Source organism: Elgaria multicarinata, chromosome 7, assembly GCF_023053635.1.
Source record: "Elgaria multicarinata webbii isolate HBS135686 ecotype San Diego chromosome 7, rElgMul1.1.pri, whole genome shotgun sequence".
Lineage (NCBI taxonomy): Eukaryota > Metazoa > Chordata > Lepidosauria > Squamata > Anguidae > Elgaria > Elgaria multicarinata.
Window position 1 is genome coordinate 51,733,795 of NC_086177.1, and position 21,722 is coordinate 51,755,516.

The following is a 21,722-nucleotide window of genomic DNA, read 5'->3' on the forward strand; positions in this document are numbered from 1 at the left end:
CCTGTGTTTAAACTTTCCCCCGATCTTCACTTTGCTTCGGAATTGTTGGTTTTTTGTTTTTGTTTCTTTTGTCACTTCCTTGGACGGGCTACTCCGGAGGCGTCGAGGGGCTTCTCAGAAGAAGCCTGCGGACAGCAAGGCGGACAGTGCTCGTTCGCTTCAGGCGGCCTTGGACGAAAGTGGACCTAAAAGCTCGGAGCTGGTGAAATTGCAAGCGGTGCTGGTGCTGCTGCGGCGGCGGCGGCGGCGGCTCCTTTGTTTCCCCAAGGCTTGACTTGGTCCGATCTCCTAGCGATGGCAACAGAAGTGGTGTGTGGACTGATCTTCAGACTACTGCTTCCCATCTGTCTAGTCACTGGTATGTGAAGTCTGCCTTACTGGGACGGAGGTGGGGCGGGGGTCGTAGTGGGGTGCGGATAATGTAATGAGACCTTTTTCATTCTGTATAAGTAGGTGAACTGCCTTCGTAATTGTAACACATCTCCAAGTTTGAGAAATTTTTCTCTTTAAAATTAAGGCGCTTCCTGCAATGCATGCTATAACTATTCTCTCTCCACCGCCCCCAATTTCAGTATACATTCTGTAAAAAAACACAACCCTCATTTTAATATTGTAGCCTTGACTTTTATTTTCTCTTCAAACTTTTCTTGTTAACTCACCTGACCTGATAGAAGTATTGCATCCACTTTACTTTACGAAGGCAGTTTCAAAATGTATTGGCAGTGCACATCAGTTCAGAAGTACCTGAGAGGACTTACTCTCAGGTAGGTTGGGTACAGGATCTTAATGTTTAAGTTGTTGGCACTGCAGCTGTGAGCAACAAAGATCTGTTAAGCTTAATGGCGCTGTCCTGTACATACCTACTCAGAAGTAATCCCATTCATTTCAGTGGGGCTTACTCCTAGGTTTCCAGCCTAAATCTGTACAGGGTTTACCATGATTTGTTGAATACTTCTCAGTCTAAAGTTTACCTATGCAACTGCTTACTAAGAAAGGAGGAAAAAAGACGGGAATACATTTACTGGGCAGTATGCCCCATTGATTCTAAACAGACCATAATTAGTTGTAAGACAGCACCTGAAAAAATGGTCTTAATGTGGAATGATATTTTACATCTCTACTTTATTTCCTCTTAATTGAATACAAAATTTAGGCAGATTTTTTTTAAAGCCGATGAGTTCTGTTTTAGATGGAGGAAACGTTGAGTTTCTTAGTTCTAATATTAGGTGTGTCATGAGAGGCAATTATTTCTCGACTTTCAAGCCATCAGTTTTGGCTGATATTAATTTGTGTTTGAGTTACTTGAAAAACAAGAAACTCAATGAATGGAGAGGTCTTAGTGACTTCATGCTGTAACCCTAAACACACTTATTAAGGTGTAAGATCTGTTGAACTCAGTGGGATTTACCTTTGAATAAATCTGTTTAGGATTGCACTGCATATATTTCAGAACTGAAATTCGGTGTGCAAGAGAATGAGGAGAATGAATCAAGTAACAGCTGGAGGATCGGTTTACAGATGTCTAGAAGTGTTTATTCTGTCCAGCTGATTCAGGCTAAACTTTATTTAAGTAAAACTGAAATCCCACCAGGGTTATTGCGGCCTGTTGGTACAATGCAGAAAAAGCATTAGGAATAGTGTTCCAAAATTTAAGATCATGTTGCGTGAGACTAAATAGTCAGCTGCACTTTCACACATGGAGCACTGATGTTTGTTACAGATGAAGTTGAAATGGGTTTCTTATTCTTGGTTCTTGTCTTCTTATTTGCCATTTGCGGCTCAAGATGTTTGTGGACTTACTAGTAGTGGCTGTGGCTTAAAGACTGTGTGGGCACATTCCACAGTCCTGGAACTCTGTAATTATGAATCCAGTTGAGATGCTCTGTTGTATTTCGAAGTGCTGGTGTCTTAAATACATTGCCCACATAATTAGGAGGCGGTACTGAATTTATTGTCAGTTGAGAAATCTGCATAGTGCTGCATCTTTCTGAAAAGTATCTTCTGAGGGTTGAGAAAGTGACCTTTCCCTCCGTCCTCTCCCAAACCAGGTGCTTCTCTTTATCTTTGTAATTTACTTTGGATGTAAAAGTAGGCAGCTATGATGGAACATGAAATATCCTGTGCCACCACTGAATTTCAGCATTCATATCACAAAATATTCTTACAGTGGATGATACTAAAACTATCTACATTTCTGTGGGAAAGAGGACATTGCATCTTTGATATAAAGACTCATCATTCTAGTCTAGCATCCCAAAATCTTTTTGTGGATTCACTCTACACAGGATCACAGACTGGAAGGCAAGCTGTCAGAGGGGACAAGGGAACCACAGTAGATAGCTTGCTCAAAGCACAGTTAAGAGTCCTGGAACTTTTGTTTCTCAGTTGCTTTCAATGTTGGAAAACCTTAAAAGATGCCCTTTCTTACCTATCAGGAGCAGATGGATGGGGACTGTCATGTCCTGAGCTGATCCACTTGATCCTCTTCCATTCAAAATAAAAATCTCAGCATGTTCAGTGCAGGCACTAGATAACAAAAACTCTGATTAACATTCAGACACATTTGCAACTGACCAGCTTAATGCGGGTGTCATGGACTCCCAACCTTCTGTTCAGCAAGAGTGTGAACTGCTATCTGTTCTGTGCCCCTAAAAGAGATCAGTATCTGGATATTGCCTAGTGCAGAACTAATCTTCCCATGCAAGACCATAATATAAAGGAGGGTGGATTCTGTTCTTACAAAGAAAAGGGACTCTAGGTACGCAGTGTAACTGCTTCATGGTGCAAGCACAGGAGAGCCATTTTATTTGAGCCGAGACTCTGCTCAGGAGTGACTTGGCTAAATGCTCCCCTGAGGTGGAGCTCCTTCCACAACCACTTTGCTTCCTGTGCTTGCTGTTGGAATTGCAACCTCTCCTCCCTCAAACCAAGAGCTTGCAAATGCTGATGATCTGGTTCTCATTAAAAACTCCTTCCTAATTATTCTGTTCACTTGTGGAAACCTTCCCAAATATTAAGGGCTTTTAGCATCTCAGGCAGCCGGATGAGGCCATCAAGGCCGTTGTCCAGGTTTCAGTGTTTTTATGCTCCCCGAGTACTTCTAAATCAAGGATCCAGGTTTTCCCCATCACTCATACATAAGCATTGGAGGCTGCCCAAAACTGCCTGCTATTAGGCTTGGACTTAATTGTAATTGTTGTTTTATTTATTTGTTATCTGGGAAATGTTGTTGCCTGAAGTACTCCTAAGAAATAGCTCATCATGAAAAGGCACTTTGCCTTACGTTGTGCGCTTTCCTTTATAATGAGAGATCTGTAGCACCTGCACAGACATAATCCTCCATTTGATTCCCACCTCTCCCTTTTCATTTCTGAGACACAATGAATGGGTGGAGATGGCAGAATGTAGAGGCAGTGTGGAGGTCACCCTCGGTAAGTCCTGTTTTATAACCACCAGTACACACTCTGTTCTGAAGCTGTGGCTTCAGGACTTACCGAGGGTGACCTCCGCACTTCCTCTACATTCTGCCAACTCTGCCCATTGTTTGTTTTACCACCGGATGGTGTCCTTCCATCCGAAAAGCATTTCTGAGACATCTTTGAGTACTGTCACTTGCAAACAACAAAATATTTAGTTTTGCCGGTATCTTCCAGAAGTGAAATGTGGTCCCATCAGAATTTTACATATCCACATTCTACCACATGTGAAGCAAGGCAGTAGCCATAGACTTCTGATGGTCCATCTCCTAAAGATGTCATTCTCTTATGTCAGGGATGGGGAAATGCGTTGCCTTCCAGATGTTGTTGGACTGCAACTCCTGTGATCCCTAACCAGCACTTTGTAAGGGATGATGGGAGGGCCACATGTTCTTCATCCCCACTTTATTGTAGCCTTGCTAGCTTTCATCTAGCAGTCATTTCAGTTTTCCCTTTCACCTGGGCATAACAACTCCTTTCAGGTTGCCAGATCCACCATTAGATCCACCCTATGACACATTTGTAGAGGGGCTGATCTACTTCTGATTGTCTGGTCAGATTAAGCATTTAGTATAAGCAGTCCTTCTTGAGTAGATGTGGAGCGATAAAAGATGGCTCGTAATTGGAAATTCTTATGTATCATCAGACTGTTGCATGCTAGAAAACAAGCTCAGATGGCTGCTCTAGACATACATTGGCAAAGCTGTTCTACATAAACAAGTTTGTAAAAAAAATTCTCTTAAGAGCCCTGTTGATTGTAGTTGCTCTCTTAGTGTGTGCAACTTCTTTGACATGATATTGCACATTTGGTTTATATCTTAATGAGACGAGGATGGGCCTCATTCCTATATAGCAATTCATAATGAGAGGCAGCTGGCTACTCTGTGGAATAATGTATGTATCCAAAAGATTTAAACTGCAAATTCTGTTTATGCAGCGAGCCTGTAAACAGTTTATAGAGGCACACTTCAAGTGTATGGCAATATAGTCTACAACCCAGTTAAAGCCAACGTATTTGTATAGACACCAATTTAATCCCACGGCTATCATGGGGACTGATAGGTTTTAAGACATACTACACAAACATGAAAAAAAACACACCTAAGTTGCTCCCCATGGTTTGGAATTGGCCTTCTAGATTATGCAGATTTTGCTTGGTCCTTTGTTTTGGAAGGGTCTCCAAATGGTGGGGGCTTAATCCTTGGTACTCTGAAGGAGTGTGAGTTGCCAAAAAAAATTCTAAATCAATTCTCATTTTAAAGAGAGTGTGGCAATATTTATCTTATCTGCTGGAAGGGAGCTGCAAGACTCATGAACAGACATAAGACTACAGGCTGGGCTAAGGACAGGGACCTGCATCTAATGTTAATTTACCTTAAGTACCATTCATATCAATGGTTTACTCTAAGTAGAACTAAGATTGTATGCAACCCAATGTTATAACAGATCAGTGACTTATTAATTCAGTTTACTGTAAATGGCTAATTAATGAAATAACAGTTACCATTGTGACTACTGATATTGCCTATGAAATAACACATGTTTTCAAGCTAGCAAACATGGTGTGATGGTGAAAGAGCTTGTTTTACCCTTTCAGGGACACAGGTTTTGAGTTTTGCCTGGCTGCTTTTTAATATGGAGCATAGCTTAGTACTAAAACAGGCATTAGACTTGATGGACCTCTGATCTGACTCAGTATAAGTAAAACTTGAAAATAGTTTTTCATTCAATGTTTTTAATATCAGAGTTGCCATTAAATATTGGGGCAAAAATAGAGATGCCTGGTCAGGCAAAGCATCTGAGAAATTTTGAGGTAAACAAAAGGAATTTGGATGAAACTAGCATTTCTTAGGCACATCCTGAACTAACTAAAGCAGATTATGAGCTCCATCACGCTGGGGGTTAACATGCTCCCTACTTCGCTTCTCTGCCAGTGTTTTCCTTCCTCAAGTTACTTCCTCTTTCAAGAAGAGGAAGTACAAAAGGAGCACGAGGCCCATTGAGTCTGCTGTTCTAATGGTGCTGCTTCTCCTGCACACAGCAGGACAAAGCAGCAATTCCAAGTTTAAAAAAACATTGGACTTAAAGAGGGGGGTTTTTTTGTCATGCGAGGAAGGCCAGAAGGGGCTGAAGGCAGATGACATCATGTGAGGGACCTGAGCAAACTCCATGAGTGCCCAATAACGAGCGTGCAATAAAATGCTCCTCGGATGGAGCTTTTTGTTCGCTGTGGAATTGACTGTGCAGTTGAAGACTACATGTATTGGATATCATGCCCTATTCTGACTTTGGATGTGCCTTCCCCATGTGTTAATGCAGAGATGGTGGAGGTGGTAGTTGTGTGCTGTGAGGATGAGGTAAATGGGCATGCCCTTACTCCATTTTATGTTATGAGCTGGATTGGCCTGACAGCATTATCTGAACCAATCGAAGCTGTTCTGTTGGTATCATTGTCTGCCTTTTATTAGCACTGGATATCTGCTTGAAAATTTGGTTCTTGTGAAGAAACTCCCTATTAAGTGGGCACTAGTATTTGAGGTGAATATTAATGTTCTTCCTTCTGAAGGAACTTTGAAGGAAGCAAAGGAATCTTGATAAAACTAGCAATATTTTTTTATGATGGTGGTGGAGGATTTGGCACATCACAAATGATTTTAGCCTTCTCTTTAGGTTTGTTTCCTTCATTTTGGAGGGGCTTACTCTGTTTTCTCTATGACCATCTTTTGCGATGTGTTGGGGCTTTCAAACCAGGGATGACCCAGGACATTTTGTTGCATGTGGTGGAGCAGCTGATGCTACTCTTGCCTCACAGTAAATCAAGGTGCAAGCTACCTGAGCCCAGCCAAGGTATTTTGGAATGTGAGGCAGAAAATCCCACAAGCATCTGTTCCCTTTCCCGGCAGTAAAAAATAGCTTAATAACAAATTAAATAATTATGAATTTGTTGCTGCTTTAGGACATCGGCTAAAAATTGGCTGCCTGAGTGGGCCACATCACTCTGCCTAATGATAGGGCCGGGTCTAACAAGCAATCCTACATCTACACACAATAACGATGCAGTCTAATGAAGATTCTTCTGCATGATAGTTCTGAATGTGTACTGATGGTTTTTGTTCTGGAAATAAATTGGTTGAAGGAAATTTTCTTTAAATGTGGACTAGGCAATGAGACTGTTCATGATTATCTTGAAGAACAAATGGTGATTACAAACCATTGCAAGACTTGTATGCTTTAAGAAAAATAAATAAATCCAGTATTCTACATTTTTTGTCTGAACTGTCTATTGACCTTTCATATCTGATTGTATCCAAGATGGACTGATTTTAATCACTGCTTCAAATTATCAAACTATAACTGTTTAAATCAAATTTCCTATTGTTAATTTCCCACATTTCCTGAACAAGGACGCATACTAATTAGTTGCCATAACAGTTAAAACATCTCAAGGTGCAACTAAACAGAGATTTTATACAACCGAGGAGCATAATGTGTAACGTTTGGATGCAGTTAGCATCCTTTTTGCTCTGGAAAACCATCTGTTTAAAGACAAGGAATGCTTCCAGATGAGGCACCATTGTCTCACCTTATTTATGGAGTTTTCCAAGGGTCCTTGAAGTTGTCATCTTAAACTCCTAGCCCTCCTCTGTTTTCCCATCACTTCTTCTGTCTTTTCTCTTACAGCAGAAAACCCATTAAGAAAGAAAAGACTGACTAGGTTCACATTGTCTTTTCATTGGTAGCACTAGGAGTCCTCCATTTGGAAACACCCAAAGTGAGCAACTGTGAAATGAATGGACTGCAGTTTGGCTGTCTTGTCTATGAAAAGAGCTTTTCAGAAGCGGGAGCTGGGAGCTTCTGTTCAGAATAATATCCCTCCATGAGATGAAAAGTAAAGGTGTAATCCAGTCAAAGTTATGCTTCTTTAAATTCTGTTGATTCCTATGCAAGAGAGAAGTATAGGCCTAACTATGTTGCATTGAAATAACATAGTTAGTAAACGCGAGGAGCCAGGGCCCGGGTACGGGGCAGGAGCTCAGTGCCCATTGGGGGTGGGGTGGGGGAGTGCTAAGGTTTTTTTTTCTTTTAAAAACTTACAGTTTGTGCAGGAGCGCTCCTCTCCAATTAAAAAACAAAACAAAATGGTGGCCGCAACATCCTCTTCCTCCGGGGGGACATCATGTGCCATGTGTCGACGAGGGGGACGATCTTGCGATCATAAAATCACGAGATCATCCCCGCCAACCCCCCTCATCTAGCCATGCCCTAGTAGTGCTTAAGGGATTGTTACTGTGTTTGGTGTCCTCAAAATACTCCATTGACTCTGTTACTTTTTATATATTCTGCATATGTAGTTTGGCTCTATACATGTTGGATCATTAAATGTAAGGATGACTTTTAGGGGGGAAATGATGTGTAACTGGTATAATATGGAACAGTGTGCTCCCAGCTCCGAGCACAATATGAAGGGAGACATTAATAAGGATAATGTAGCATTTGCTTGTAAGCATAAGTTTCTCTTTAAGAAAACCTGGTGATTTGTGTTACATCTGCTCATATGAAATTGAAAAAAAAACCTCTCAAATGTCAGGAAATACCCCCCCCCCATACATTTTGCATTGTAATACTATTTCTGTCTATTTAATGTTGCAGTGCTGCTTAAGCATTGCATAAATTACAGTGAGTCCCAAGCCTTAGCTAGACCTAAGGTTTACCCCAGGATCGTCCCGGGGTCATCCCTGTTCATGTAAATGACACACAGGGGATCCCGGGAACAGGCAGGGATGACCCCGAGACAATCCCGGGAAAAACTTTAGGTCTAGCTAAGGCCCCAGTGTCTTAAATACATTTTAGGTTGGCTTTAATACCTCTTGAGTTCTGTTAAAAACAGTGTCCTGAAAAATCTGCTGGGCTTCATTCTCAGACCGTCTAATTGTACCTGTTTAATAGAATGACCCGATCCATATTAGGAGAAGAGGAACAGAAACTGTAACCTGCCTAACTATAAGTACCTTCCAAAGATATCTTTGACAAAGAAATGGGGTACATGATTTTCCCATAACTCTTATTTTGTCTCTCTAAGCGAGCTGGCGGTTCTGAAGTGATGTCAGCTTCTCATCCACTAATTATTTCCTATTAGTTCTGCCACAGTAGTGTGTGGAACTGGCATAAATGTGGCCACTGTTGCTTATTTAATACCTGCACAGATCTGAGGATGACTGTGTCAGCCTCGGTCAGCTCCCTGGAGCCAAAGGGCTCTGGCATTTGCTGGATGCTGGATGCGGACGCTGGGCCTGTATAGTGTGTATTTTGGACATCAGTTGCAGGACTGTAGGACAAAGGTCCTGTTCAGATAGTGTTTTCTCCCTAGTCTAGTAACTGGGGGAAATGGGGGAATGAGCTCAGGCTCGCCTCACCACTGTGGAGAGAGATAAATGGCAAAGCTGGGAGATCCTGCATTTAGTTAAATGTTGGATCTTCCCTGGCCCTAAGAGACAATAAAGCCTGCTTTCTTTGTCATTAGCATAATGGTTAAGAAGGCACAATGTGGAGTATGCTCTGGATGACAGCCAAGCAATGGGAGAAGTTGGTAGGTGTTTTATGTGTTATTAGTTTTAATTTGATCAGTGTTTTGGGAGGAAATGATGGGGGCTAGAAAAGGTTGGGTTGGTCTGCAAATGGTGGGGGGATGTACTTTAAGGGCCTAGGGAGGGTAATTCAATAAGGGAAATGGTTTGTGCTAATGTTTCTCAGCCTATCGTGATGTAGACCAGGCTTTAAGTCTTGAGTAATATTCAGAAATGCAAAGAAGTGGAACATGAGAGAGGAGAGAGAAAGGTTAAATGCCCACAGATGTTCAGAGAAGTAGTTTTCTCATTAATTCTCTGAACCTCACTCTTGGGTCTTGTCTCTCACAGCGATAAAATGTATTAATCTGTTGAGATCCAAACTACTTAAATCAACAAGAAAACATTTGTTCTAAAAGGAAATATAATGTGTGAAACTCATTAGCTGCATTATCAAACTTATCTTGCTAAGCTGCTCTTTTTATTTTCCCGCTTTGCTAATGGCTGCATTTTACTTTAATGAAATTGTCAGGAATGTTACTTTTTATTTCATTGATTAGCAGGCTGAAGATATGCATTGTTAACAAAATATAAATTCTTGAAGGTGTTCAGAAACCAAACTAAAAACAAGTGTCGTGTTCTAGATGATTTTAATACCATAAGTGTCCTGGGAACTGGCTGAAGATCTTTGTGCTGTCTTGTGTGCATGGAAGCTCAGAGGTGTGTACATTTGCAGATTTTCTGGGTTTTCCTTCACTCTGCAGTGTGGGTCATGTCCTTGATTGCATTAGAGAGATAAACCAATACTTTATCTATAGTTTATTTCTCATATTTACACAGGATATAATCCAATACAGAGTTAGATGGACACTAAGTATTCCAGTGTGTTGGACCAGTGCCAGCTCTAGACTTTAAAAGGCCTTTCGGCAAGTCACCTTCAACGCCCCCCTCCCTCAGTGAATTTACCTTCTCACTGACATTGTCATCAGCTGCTATTGCTCTTCATTCTCTTTCTCATTATTGCTTGCCTTAAAAGCAGAGTGTCAGTGACTGAGGCCACAGCTAGACCTAAGGTTTATCCTGGGATCATCCAGGGTTCGCCCCTGCCTGAGCACTGGATCCCCTGTGTGTCACCTAGATGAACAGGTTTGACCCCTGGATGATCCAGGGATAATCCTTAGGTCTAGCTATGGCTTGAGTTTGGACGACACACTAATCAACGGTTGTTTCCCATTCTTCTCGTATTATCCACCCACCCCAGTTGATTGGTGTGTCGTCCGAACACAGCCAGTGAATGAGTAGGCGGTAGCATTTGTTGCTTCTTCTTCTCACCATAACTGTTGGCCAGAGTGAGAGGCAGGTGAACAAGTAGGTCACAATGTTGAAGAGAAGGAGCACATCCAGGGGGCTCTAATCAACGACCAGATACAAAGGAAGGCAGGGTTCCTGCAGCTTTAACAGTTGTGATGAAGAGGGAATTTCGCCAGGTGCTACATGCATACAAATGACACCTGCTGAAATTCCCTTTTCTAGACAACTGTTAAAGAGACAGAAGCCCTGTCCCCTTTCCATATGGTCACCCTATCAATGGGCCCCTGCTGGGATGTGGCCCCATGGCAGGTTCCCCGCTATGCCTACCCTCCATACTTAATGTGTATTGGCAACAGGGTATAATCAATGTCCCATTGAAGCAGTTAGAAAATTGTCTCTTTTTAATTGAAGTTGATTGTACTCGTACGCCTGAGTTGAGATGTTTGGTGTTCTACTTCATTAATTTGAATGTGTGAAACTGCCATCATAGATCAGTCATCAGATGTTGCACTTACCATACTATGCAATTACCTAATAATGGCAAGCAAATTGGGAGGTGAAAAACCTATTGTGTTCGTATTCAGGCTCAGTGCCAGAAATGCTATCATTTTAAGTGGAAGCAATCTGTCCTCATGTTTTGGTTAAAACTAAATAAACGGAGGTATAGTGGTACTACTGGTTCTTCTGCACGTTTTGTCCCTCTGCTTTTCTTAGTCTTCATAGATGTGGGTGCAAAAACCTGGTGACCACTAAAGTAGTCAGTTTTATGAAGAATTAAGAGGTAGATATCCGTGATCATAGAACTAAAGATGCCAAATGAAGAATGGTAGAATTAATTTATGCATATGTAGCATATGTTTATCCCCCCCCCCTTTGATAGAACAGCAGGCTAGTTACTGTGTCTGATACTAATAATATTCAGCTTTTTGTGGAAACTATTTTGTTTTAATAGCAACCAATTTTTCTATATTATGAGCACATCAGGTGCTGGACCTCTCTCTCCTCCTGGTCCTGAGATGGATGGATGTTCAGCAGTTTTTAGTTCTGTCATTTTGTAAGACTCTGTTTAAATCCAGATCCCTTCCTAGGTAATTTTGCACGACTACAGTTTGGTAACCAGGGCTGGCAACAAGGTTGCAGGACTTTCAGTTGGAGCGACTGTTTCCTTGATGATTCGCTGACCAGGACTAAAGAGCCTGGTGACACTAGCAAAAGAAAGAGGCTGCTCATATATATCCAAGGTGCAACTGCAAGACCTGCAGATGGTGGGACCGTCCTGCTCTGCCTGAACAAACCCATCAAGTCTGCCCATTAGGCAAAGGGCCCCCAATGTGGTCAGCTCCTGGAGGGAAAAGGTTAGATGAAGATAGCCGGCATTTGTATAAGGTTCAGAAATAGACAGTCCTCAAGCTGATCTCCAAATCGGAGCTCTTTGGCAGAATAAAGGAGCACTTGAATTTGGTCTTTATCCTTTCATAAGGTAGTTTTACATCAACCCTCCAAAGAGATAAAAATGCTGCTTTTAGAAGCCTGTTCTAAAGCAGGGATGTTGAACTTCAGGCTCATGTGCCAAAGCCAGCCTGCAGGGGGTCCCAATCCACAGATGCCCTCACTCCCTTCCCCAGTCCCCTCCCCCTTGGTCTGAAAGAAGGTTGAAACTCCTGTTCTAAAGTGTATATTTACCCAGATAAACATTCATCCCTTTGTGTATAACTGTATCTATTGCATAGCTTGGTGTTACAGGCCACATAGTGAAAGGAATTGCCAAACCACATTTTCTACTAATTGTGTTGGTGGTGTTGAGCCTGCCACTTTTCTTTACTCTTGTGTAACTGCATGTGGTCCCAATTTAGATTGGGCCCACAGTGCTTCAGGTGGCATTTCAGTGGGGGAACAGGAAGCGCCATGGTCCGTGTCTTGACTGGGAATGCATGCACTTACACAAGAGTAAAGAAAAATAGCAGGCTCAGCTACACCACCAACATGATTAGTAGAGTTAGTAGTTTGGCCCTGATGAGCAATGTCTTTCTGGAATAGAGATGTAAAATTTCCAAAAATTTTGAAGCCATGGAAAAAAAACCATTTCTTTTCAGGGGGGGGGGGGTTGTCAGGGGGGGGGAAGAAAATTTTCGGAAAAATTGAAATAATGCAATATTAGCACTTTTTACAGATTGAAAGTCACTTTGTTACTTTAGAAACATAAAATGTAATTATGTCCAAGCTGGTTTAGCATAAAAATATTACATTTGGTATATTGAAAGTACTGTGTATTCAAACAATTATTACAAACTGAAGTTACTTTTTAATTTTTTTTTTACCTTTTTGGCAACAAATGGAGCTACAAGCTCCTGAACTGTTAGGAAGCTCTTTGGTTTTGCCAGCTTATGAGGAGCAGGCAAAAAATAATTTTAAAAAACAACAACAGAGGAAACCATCAACATTTGTAAGAAAGAAAATTATGTCTCCGCTAGTCCTCCACAGTGTCAAGTGGACATAAAGCCCCCATTCCCATAAAAAGAACTGAGAAAAAAAGGGGGGACGACAAAGATTCAATGAATATGTATGAAATTTAATCAGACTCATTTTCTGAGCTATCGCTATTGCTATTAGTTTCAGTCTCTGCTTCAGTGGCAGTGCCCCCTAGAGGCAGAAATGCATCTTGCTCTTGCATTTGAGAGTTGTAGTCTCAATTTACAACCTAGGACTTGCTAGTCCTCGGTGCACAGAAATTGTAATAATCTAATATTGTACAAAGTTTTTAGGAATCATTTGGAGAAGTAAATATCTGAACAACTTGCCTTAAACATTTTATTCATCATGCTAAAATAAAACATCCCATAATAAATTTTCTTCATTTTTTTTCAATTTTTCAGAAAAAACCCAAAAAAAGGCTTCAGGAAAAAACGCGGGGGGAGGGGGAAGGGGTTTTCCGAATTTTTCCGGTTCCCCCCCACCCCCAGGCCTCCACATCTCTATTCTGGAATACAGACAAATTATTTTCTTTGTAGTTGCTTATTGTCTTGGTAGGTGAAGAAAAGATAGCTTGAGAGGAGGATAACATTCTGTGGAACAATTTTGCTTCAGTATTTTTGGCAAGGGATTGTGGGGAAAGTGTGGGGAGTGAGGAGAAAAATCTTTAGCTTGGGAGAGGTGGGTGTTGTGGGGTTGGGGGAGAGAAGGAATACCAGCAAACATGGGAAGGGTGGTTAAGCGGAGGTGTGGGAAGGAAAGTGTAGCTGGCTGCTGGGGGAAAAAAAGCACAGAGAGAGGCTTGGGTTGTGTGTGGAAGAGGTGATAGCAAAGGATTGCATCTCTTGTGGCTTTTAGCCATGAGTTTGTGGCTTTTAGGACCATGAGGTATTGATGAGCTGCAGAAACCAATTATGCAGGATTGTGAGCTTTTACTGTGTTACATTGTTTTTCTGTTAGCTTTTGGCTTTGCACAATGTTCGTGATTGATTTTATATATGCCCATAAGTGCATCTACTGACATGCACGCTTTTGACATCCTATTTTATGCCTTGCATATCCTTCTCTTTGACATTTACAACTACGGTTTCTTACACCTCCCACGCTGCTATGTAGTCCAATGTACCTTTTGTCCTGATGATAGCATATGCATAATTCATGGCTTAAACCCATCCTGCCTGCTTTCTCGGAGACCACATGTGAGATGTAGTCTGCTCTATGGATTAAAGTGCATAAGCAATCCATCTCTAGAGAGCAACACACTTTTAACCATAGCAGGAAACTTCAGTTTTGTTTGTAAACTGCTTGTATAGCACATACACAGTGTGCGTCACCTTGGAGGCGTACTCTGCTGCATTTTATAAACACCTATGTAAAAGTTTGCTTTTGTACTGAGATGGAAAACTAGTTTCACTTAGGCTGCAATCCTTTGATCACTTACCTGGGAGTTAGCTCCATTGAATTCAGTGGGACTTACTCTTGAGTAGTTTTGTCTTCCCCATTGCCATTGTGTACCTGCCCACAAAACTTGATGGATACAAGCAGTTGCATAATGTTGAGGATTCCATTGCAGAAACAAGATAGGTCAGATGCCAAGTGTTGATTAAACCCTATTACCAACCAAAGCATCTGAAACATCCCCAGATAATTCCTGCAATCCTCTTCCCCCCCTTCCTTCCAATTTATTTCTAATGACTACTTTGGGGGTTTCCACATAATTGAAATAACAATACTTTGGGGTGCTTCTCTGTAATTGCCTGTTACACAATACTTTGCTGTTTGGATAAAAATGACAATATCCGGTAAACAACGGCACTCCCCACACTTCCTAGGTTGATCCAACAAAGGAGATCCAGAGTGTGGAACAGCCTTCTGTGTGCCTGTCACTGGATCATGAATGGCAGGCAAAAATGGGGTGTGCATCTAAACCAATAAGATGCTGCCAAACTGTGCTACATTGCTTTCAGTAGAATGCATACTTGGATATTCATTCAAATATTCATCCCTCTCCACATTGGGATATGTTCTGCGGAAAGCAATTCAGTATAGATAGGGCACATCTGTGCACTTGATTTAACCCACAGTGCTCTAAACTACAAGGGGTATCCTGCCTCACAGCTTAAAGCAGGGATGGGGAATGTGTGGTCCTCCAGATGTTGCTGGCTTGCAACTCCCTCACCGTTGACTGTGCTGGCTAGGGCTGATGGGAGTTGCAGTCCAACAACATCTGGAAGGCCACATGTCCCCTGTCTCTGTTGGGTGGGGACTAGGTCAAGAAGAATGGAAGTACAATTGCCTACCTTATTAAATCCTGGGCTGAACAGAAGCGGCTTGCTTCCCTTCATTCTAACTCTGTGTTCAATCACTGGAGGGTTCAGCCTGTGTTCTGGTCTTTGCTGCCATTATAAGGGCAGCATGGATGTGTAAACCCCAGTACCTGCAGATTTTGGTGGGATTAAAGAAAGAAGGGCAGTTTTCTGTAGAAAAAATGTAGGATTTTCCTGTATACTTCGGCAAATCCTCTCTGTCATCATTCTCTTCATCCCGTTCCTTCTGCTTTTGCATCTGGCATGTCTCCACATGGAACACTCATCTTTCTAAAGGAGATTAAATACATAGTTTGCCCCTGTTTATTTTTTAATTCCTAAATAGCAGCTTCTAAACACAAATAGCAGCTTGGGGAGGAGGGTTGTCAGGACTATGGAATGGTAGTAAACCCATTAAAAACCCACTCATGTCACGGTTCTGATCTTGAAACACTCCCCCTCAATGTCTGTATTTTAAAGGAGAAAAATAATAATGTTAGACCAGACCATACATTTAAAGTGATGTATAGTTTGGCCCTAATAGGTGGAAAGACACAGCAATGGATGTATATGTAGCATATGTAGAACCAATGTGATGTAGTGGTTAGAATGTTGGACTGGGGCTTGGAAGACCTGGGTTCTGTTCCCCTCTTGGCCATGAAACTCACTGGGTCATTTGGGCCAGATACCAACTCCCAGGCTAACTTACCTCACAGGGTTGTTGTGAAGATAAAATGGAGTAGAGGAGGATCATGTATGCTGCCTTGGGCTCCTTGAAGGAAAGTCAGGGTATAAATGCAATTAATAATAAATAGTTTGCAAAAAGAAGCAGACCCAGGCCTCATCTACACCAAGCAGGATATTCCACTATGAGAGTGGTATATAAAAGGCAGGAGCCACACTACTGCTTTATAACAATATTGAAGTACACTGACAACTGTTGGGGGCCATTGACACATACCATATACATCTTCCATACCACTATATCCTGCTTGGTGTGGCTTTTGGCTTTTATATACCACTTTCATACTGCAATATCCTGCTTGGTGTAGATTTGGCCCCAGTTGCACCTGGTGAATCAGGGTCAGCAAGTATATAAGCCCTTTGTTTTTGCCCAGACTTTCACTGGGTTAACAGCTCTCATTGAGCCTCTTGTGCCAGCCATGGGCTCATGACAGCCCTGCATATTGAATGGGACTGTTAAACTATTTCATGATTTATGACTCTAAAGTAACATACTTGTGTGCTGTCAAATTCCTCCATTGCTAATTAGGAATGTAGGAGTAATTTTGACAACTAAATTTTATGAAAGTGATTGGAAGCTCAATATCTGGGGAAAGGACTAAAAAACCTTCTTTGTTATTTCCATATTTCATTTGTGTGTTCATAGATTTTAAACAAGTGAAATTTCCACAAACGGATCTCTGGCGCTTATGGAAGCTGCTGGTATTTTCTTTCATAGCAGCCCCTCTCCCTCACAACAAATGCTGCATGCAAGTCAAATGTATTTTGCTATGTGACATGTTGATATTCACGAAAACTCCCTTGTCGGTTTGTACAGAATTGCAGCTGTAGTGTCAAAGCAAAAGTCCCCTCTGAATACGTTAACATTATTGTAGATACTTGTGTTCTACTTAAAGTATTCGGAAGTGTCTCTGTTGTATAACAACTATACTTCCAAGAAAGGCTTGCATTGATTTGTTTCATTAGCCATCAAATGTTCTTGGGTTTGTTTGAAAAATTGATTATAAGACAAGACTGAAAGAGAACGTCTGTAACGTAGGTATCATGGTAAGTGTGGCTTATAAATAATTGCAAGTGTTCATGGAACTCACACTTGGTTGTGGTAGTATAGGCAGAGTTCCACAGGATGCCTCTTAGGGTAAGTATGTGTTTAGAGTACCAGGGGAGTATAAAAGTAAATTCCTTTAGCTGAAGTTATACAGACCAGTTGGTCTGTAGTTAAAAAGATCTGTTTGTGTTTGTGCTTTCATTCCAAAGGGGGAAAAATGAGTTCCTTGTGACCCAATCCTGTGTGTGTTTATCCAGAAGTAAGTTCCATGTAGTTCAGTGAAACTTACTCTGAAGTAAGTATGTATAGCAGAGATGGGGAATGTGTGGCCTTCCAGATGATGTTGGTATGTCAACTCCTCTCCATTAGCTATGCTGGCTCGGGCTAATGGGAGTTGCAGTCCAACAACATCTGAAGAGGCAGCAGATTTCTCATTACTCGTGTGTAGGGATTCATCCATGTACTGAAATGTAAGTCCCATTGAGTTCAATGGGGCTTACTCCCAGAAAATTGTATAGGTTTGCAGCTTCAACCTTGTTAGTGATTTGGTCAGAGCTCATATTAAATTCATTTTTGTTTCTGGAGGCTCAGGTGACCTTGGTGGACTGGAATACCTAAACCAGAGATAGCCTAGATGCTGTGGTCCATTCACAGTAAACTCACGATTAGACTACTGTAATGTGCTTTATTTGGAGCAGCCCTTGTACCTAGTTCAGAGGTTGCAGCTAGCGCACAATGCAGCAACTAGGATGTTCATTGGAGCACCTAATAATAATAATAATAATAATAATAATAATAATAATACATTTTTGTTACCCTCTGGATCGAGGCAGGGTACAACATAAATACCATAAAATACATATAATTGATTAAAACATTTAAAACTAATACATTATTAAAAGCAGCACAGTATTAAAAGGTATCTTAAAATTCAACTGGGTAGGCCTGCCGGAAGAGATCAGACTTTATAGCTTTCCTAAAATCTGGAAGACTGTTAAGTTGACAAATCTCTCCTGGCAGGTCATTCCATAGTCTGGGAGCGGCAGAAGAAAAGGTGCTCTAGGTAATAGTTGTTAGCCTTGTTTTTGTTGACTGGAGTAAATTCTTCCCAGAGGACCTGAGTGTGTGGGGTGGATTGTACGGGAGAAGGCGATCCCACTGGTAGCCTGGACCCAAACCATGTAGGTCTTTAAAGGTGATAACCAACACTTTATACTTCGCCCGGAAACTAATTGGCAGCCAGTGAAGATTTTTTAAAACTGGTGTAATGTGGTCACCCCTAGGTGTACTGGTGACCAACCTGGCTGCCAACTAGTTGAAGTCTGGACTAGGCACAAAGGTAGACCTATGTGAGCACAATGTAGAAGTCAAGCCTTGAAGTTACCAGCACATGCACTACCGTCTTTAGGTCTTCTGACTCTAGGAAGGGGCACAGCTGGTGTATCAGCTGTACCTAGCTGTACACATATTACAGCTGTGTTACAAGGACTGTACTGGCTGCTTATTAGCTATAGAGCCATGTTGAAGGATTTTTTGTTGACATAAAAAGCCCTAAACAACTTGGGCCTGGATACCTAGCTGACCATCTTCCCCTATATATACTCAGTTCACCTTCAGAGCGTCTAAGGAGGCCTTATTAGTTGTTCCGTGACTGATAAAGTGTTGCCAGGAAATAGCATGCAAGTGATCTTTCTCAGTATGGTACCCGTCTCTGGAGCACTCCCCCACGTGTTGTGCAAGAGGCAGAAATTGTGGTGGGCTTCAAATGCCTCTGGAAGACATATTTGTTTACACAGGCTTTCCCTGACTTGTAACGGATTATGACACTGCTCATTCTAATATATTTAATTGTTATTTTATAATGTTCTTACCCTGATTTTTCAGTGGTTTTGTATGGTATTATATATGTATTGTGAACTGCTAAGGGATTTTAGGATATTAAGCAGTATAAAAACAGTATACTTACATAATAAATAAATCTTACTTCATTGTCCTTTGCCAGCTTTTTGTCATATTTTGCTAATTCTCTGCCTGTCCATTTCTAAAGTATAATATGTGATATTAAGTAGTCTGTGGTCTTATTTCCCCAATATATATGCTGGAATTAATACTATTTTTACCTTGATTAGAGCCAAACTTAATTTATGCATATGGATACTTTGCAGGCATTGTTATTAATTGTCAACAAGATGATTGGGAACATGCTAGTTATTTTGGATTTCCTTAAAACCTGTGATACTTTGATATAATAAAAATTGAAATCTTATCTCTTTTCCACAAACCACAGTGCTAGAATTAAAAAAAAATACTCCAAAAGAAAAAAAATGTATAGCTTTTCATACCCTCAATATTATCAAGTTGCATCAATTTAATTATCTTGAACTCATGAATTCTCAGTGCTGTCTCCTTTCCCAAATATCTTCTGTCATCTCCAAGATCAATCAGAAGAATTTCTTGACAATTGCCCTGTACTGAGAAAATACAACTTGCAACACGAGAACTTGTTGATAATGCAGGAATTATGGGATTTCCTTTTCTTGGAGGCCCATTAAATGTCAAGGCTAGAAACTTTTTTCAGTGTGTGAATAAAACCACCTTACTTGTAAAGGTTCTGTGATGGACAAAGTGTGTAACCCAATCTGACCTTATTATTGGGCAAAACTTGGTAGAGGAAAGATAGGGTGTATTTGAAAATGCAAATATCAAATACAGGCTCATCAGATGTTTTATTTTTGTTGTTCCCTTAAAAAAAATAGAGTAAAAGAGAGCAATACTCTGAGCTTTATTTCGTTCTCTTTTACTGTATTTTTCAGAAGATCCATGCGATAATAAGGGCTGCTTCAGAGAAAACAATTTTCCAAAGGTGCCAATGGGGGGGTTGTTTTATTAGAGAAAAATTCACATAATCACCCTTGTTGCTGAAACCATTGTTCTGAAAGGCAGAATCAGCCCTCTGTTGCCTCCTGGCTGAAGACGTTTCTGTGGAGAAAACAGTTTGCTAATGGCCTTACCATGAGTACTGACAAGCCAACTAAGTCTTCTGGTGACGGTAGTACGTTGAATGTTGGAATCCAGCTCTTTAGGCTCCTAATTCTGTCAATGGTATCTGACAAGTACCTTATGAGGTCTGAAATCCCAAGTATTTCCCCTGAAACTTTTTTCCTGGGGGGTGTCTTCACAGCTCGGGTTGGTGCCGTCTCCCTCTCAAACTCACATTTCCCCTCCCCTGGAATGGCATCGGGTAATCCCGATGCCCAGAAGGGAGTGTGGGGTTTCTGTGGCCATCCAGGGACCGGAGCCGCCCCTGCCCTCTTCCTGGTGGAAGGCAACCAATATCAGGTCACCTTCCACCAGGCACTGCCCAGCCACACTTCTGGTGCAATTCCAGAGCATGGTGAAGGGCTATCTCAATACCTTCTTGCATACCTTCTTGCTCTCCCTGGAGAAAAAAGTTGGACTAAGTCCCCGACTTCTTTTCTCCACAGCTCCAGCAGAAAGCTCCAGGGTGGATTAGCGATTTCAGCAGCATTGTATAATTGACACCATGCCACCACACACACTGCGGGGCTTTAGTCAGTCTACTGATCTCTTCCAACTATACCTCTTTGTGCTCCTTTCAGCTCTTGCCCAGAGGTCTCCAGATTTGAGGCAGATTTTTTTTTTTTTTTTTGGCAGCATGGTAATCTTGTGAAGACCTCATAAGGCATGGAGGTTCCCACATGGGCCTTTAGGTCCTGGCCTTGGTTACCAAATCCATTTTTATCTTTTCCTTTCTGATGCATTGCAACAGCTGGTTTAGTGTTGTGAGCTAAAAAGACATGTGTATATATTAATTAGCTTTCCCTGGATTTCAGGATGCTTGCTTGTTTTTGATAATCTTTTACTTAACCAATCTAGTTTTCCTGTGTAATAAGCTTTTAATGGTAATGTAGTTATTTCCAGTTTCTTTTTCCAGAATGTATTAAAGAATAGAGAAATACCTCTTTATGTAACTTTATATTCCTTTAGCAAATATTTAATGTTGTGTTTCATATTGTATAGAAGTGTAGTATGGATATGAAGAAAAAGTCTTACCTACGTAATGATGAAATTTGATCTCTCTGAATATGGAAACAAATTATTCCATTTCCCCCCTCTTTTATTCTTCAATAAATTTAGACCAATACAATTTGAAGACTTTCTAAACAGAAAAATGTAACAATTACAGCTATGTTTCCTTAAAAAAAAAAGAATATATAAGAGTTGTGTGAGTTAAATGAAAATCCTAGGCATAAATGTTTGTATAAAATAATAGTGGAAAATTAAAATGTTTTGGAAAATGAAGATAGGCATGACTTGCCAATTAGTTTTCCAAGGGCATTTCTATTTTGTTGATTCTTAAGCACAGCAGTCGTAGAAAACAAATATGTAGTGAATGTGTGAGCTTGTGAATGTGAGTCTCAGTTGTTGTTTAGTGTGCTGCTTGTCTTTGTGGACTAGAAATTGAATGTTTTGGTGACCACTATCTTACATGGCTTTAAAATGGGGTCAAACAAATTCATGGCTTATCCTACTCATGGGGAGGAAAGGAAGAGGTGGGAGTGGCAGCCACATTGCAGGTGGTCCGCGGAATGCTCCCAGGACCATGGGAAACATTGGGTTTTCTGCGGTTCCTGATATCTTGCGGAAAGCCCGTGGGTGTCCCTGCTTGCCTCTGGGATTCCCAGCGCATCATATGGATGCACAGGGAGCCACACGAGACCAGCCCAGATATAATGGCTGGTGTAGACATGCAGTCTGATCCAGGACGGCTACTCTTATGCTA

General features: G+C 41.2%; 1 protein-coding gene across 1 annotated transcript in view; it reads left to right on the top strand.

The window, feature by feature from the left end:
- The first annotated feature begins 280 nt into the window (after positions 1–280).
- The window catches only part of PIEZO2 (piezo type mechanosensitive ion channel component 2), a 307,830-nt gene continuing 286,388 nt past the window's right edge, over positions 281–21,722 (top strand). Inside the window, exon 1 of the mRNA XM_063130557.1 lies at positions 281–358. Coding sequence (XP_062986627.1) covers positions 295–358 — 64 coding nt within the window. The 5' untranslated portion in view covers positions 281–294. The remainder of the gene's footprint in view (positions 359–21,722) is intronic.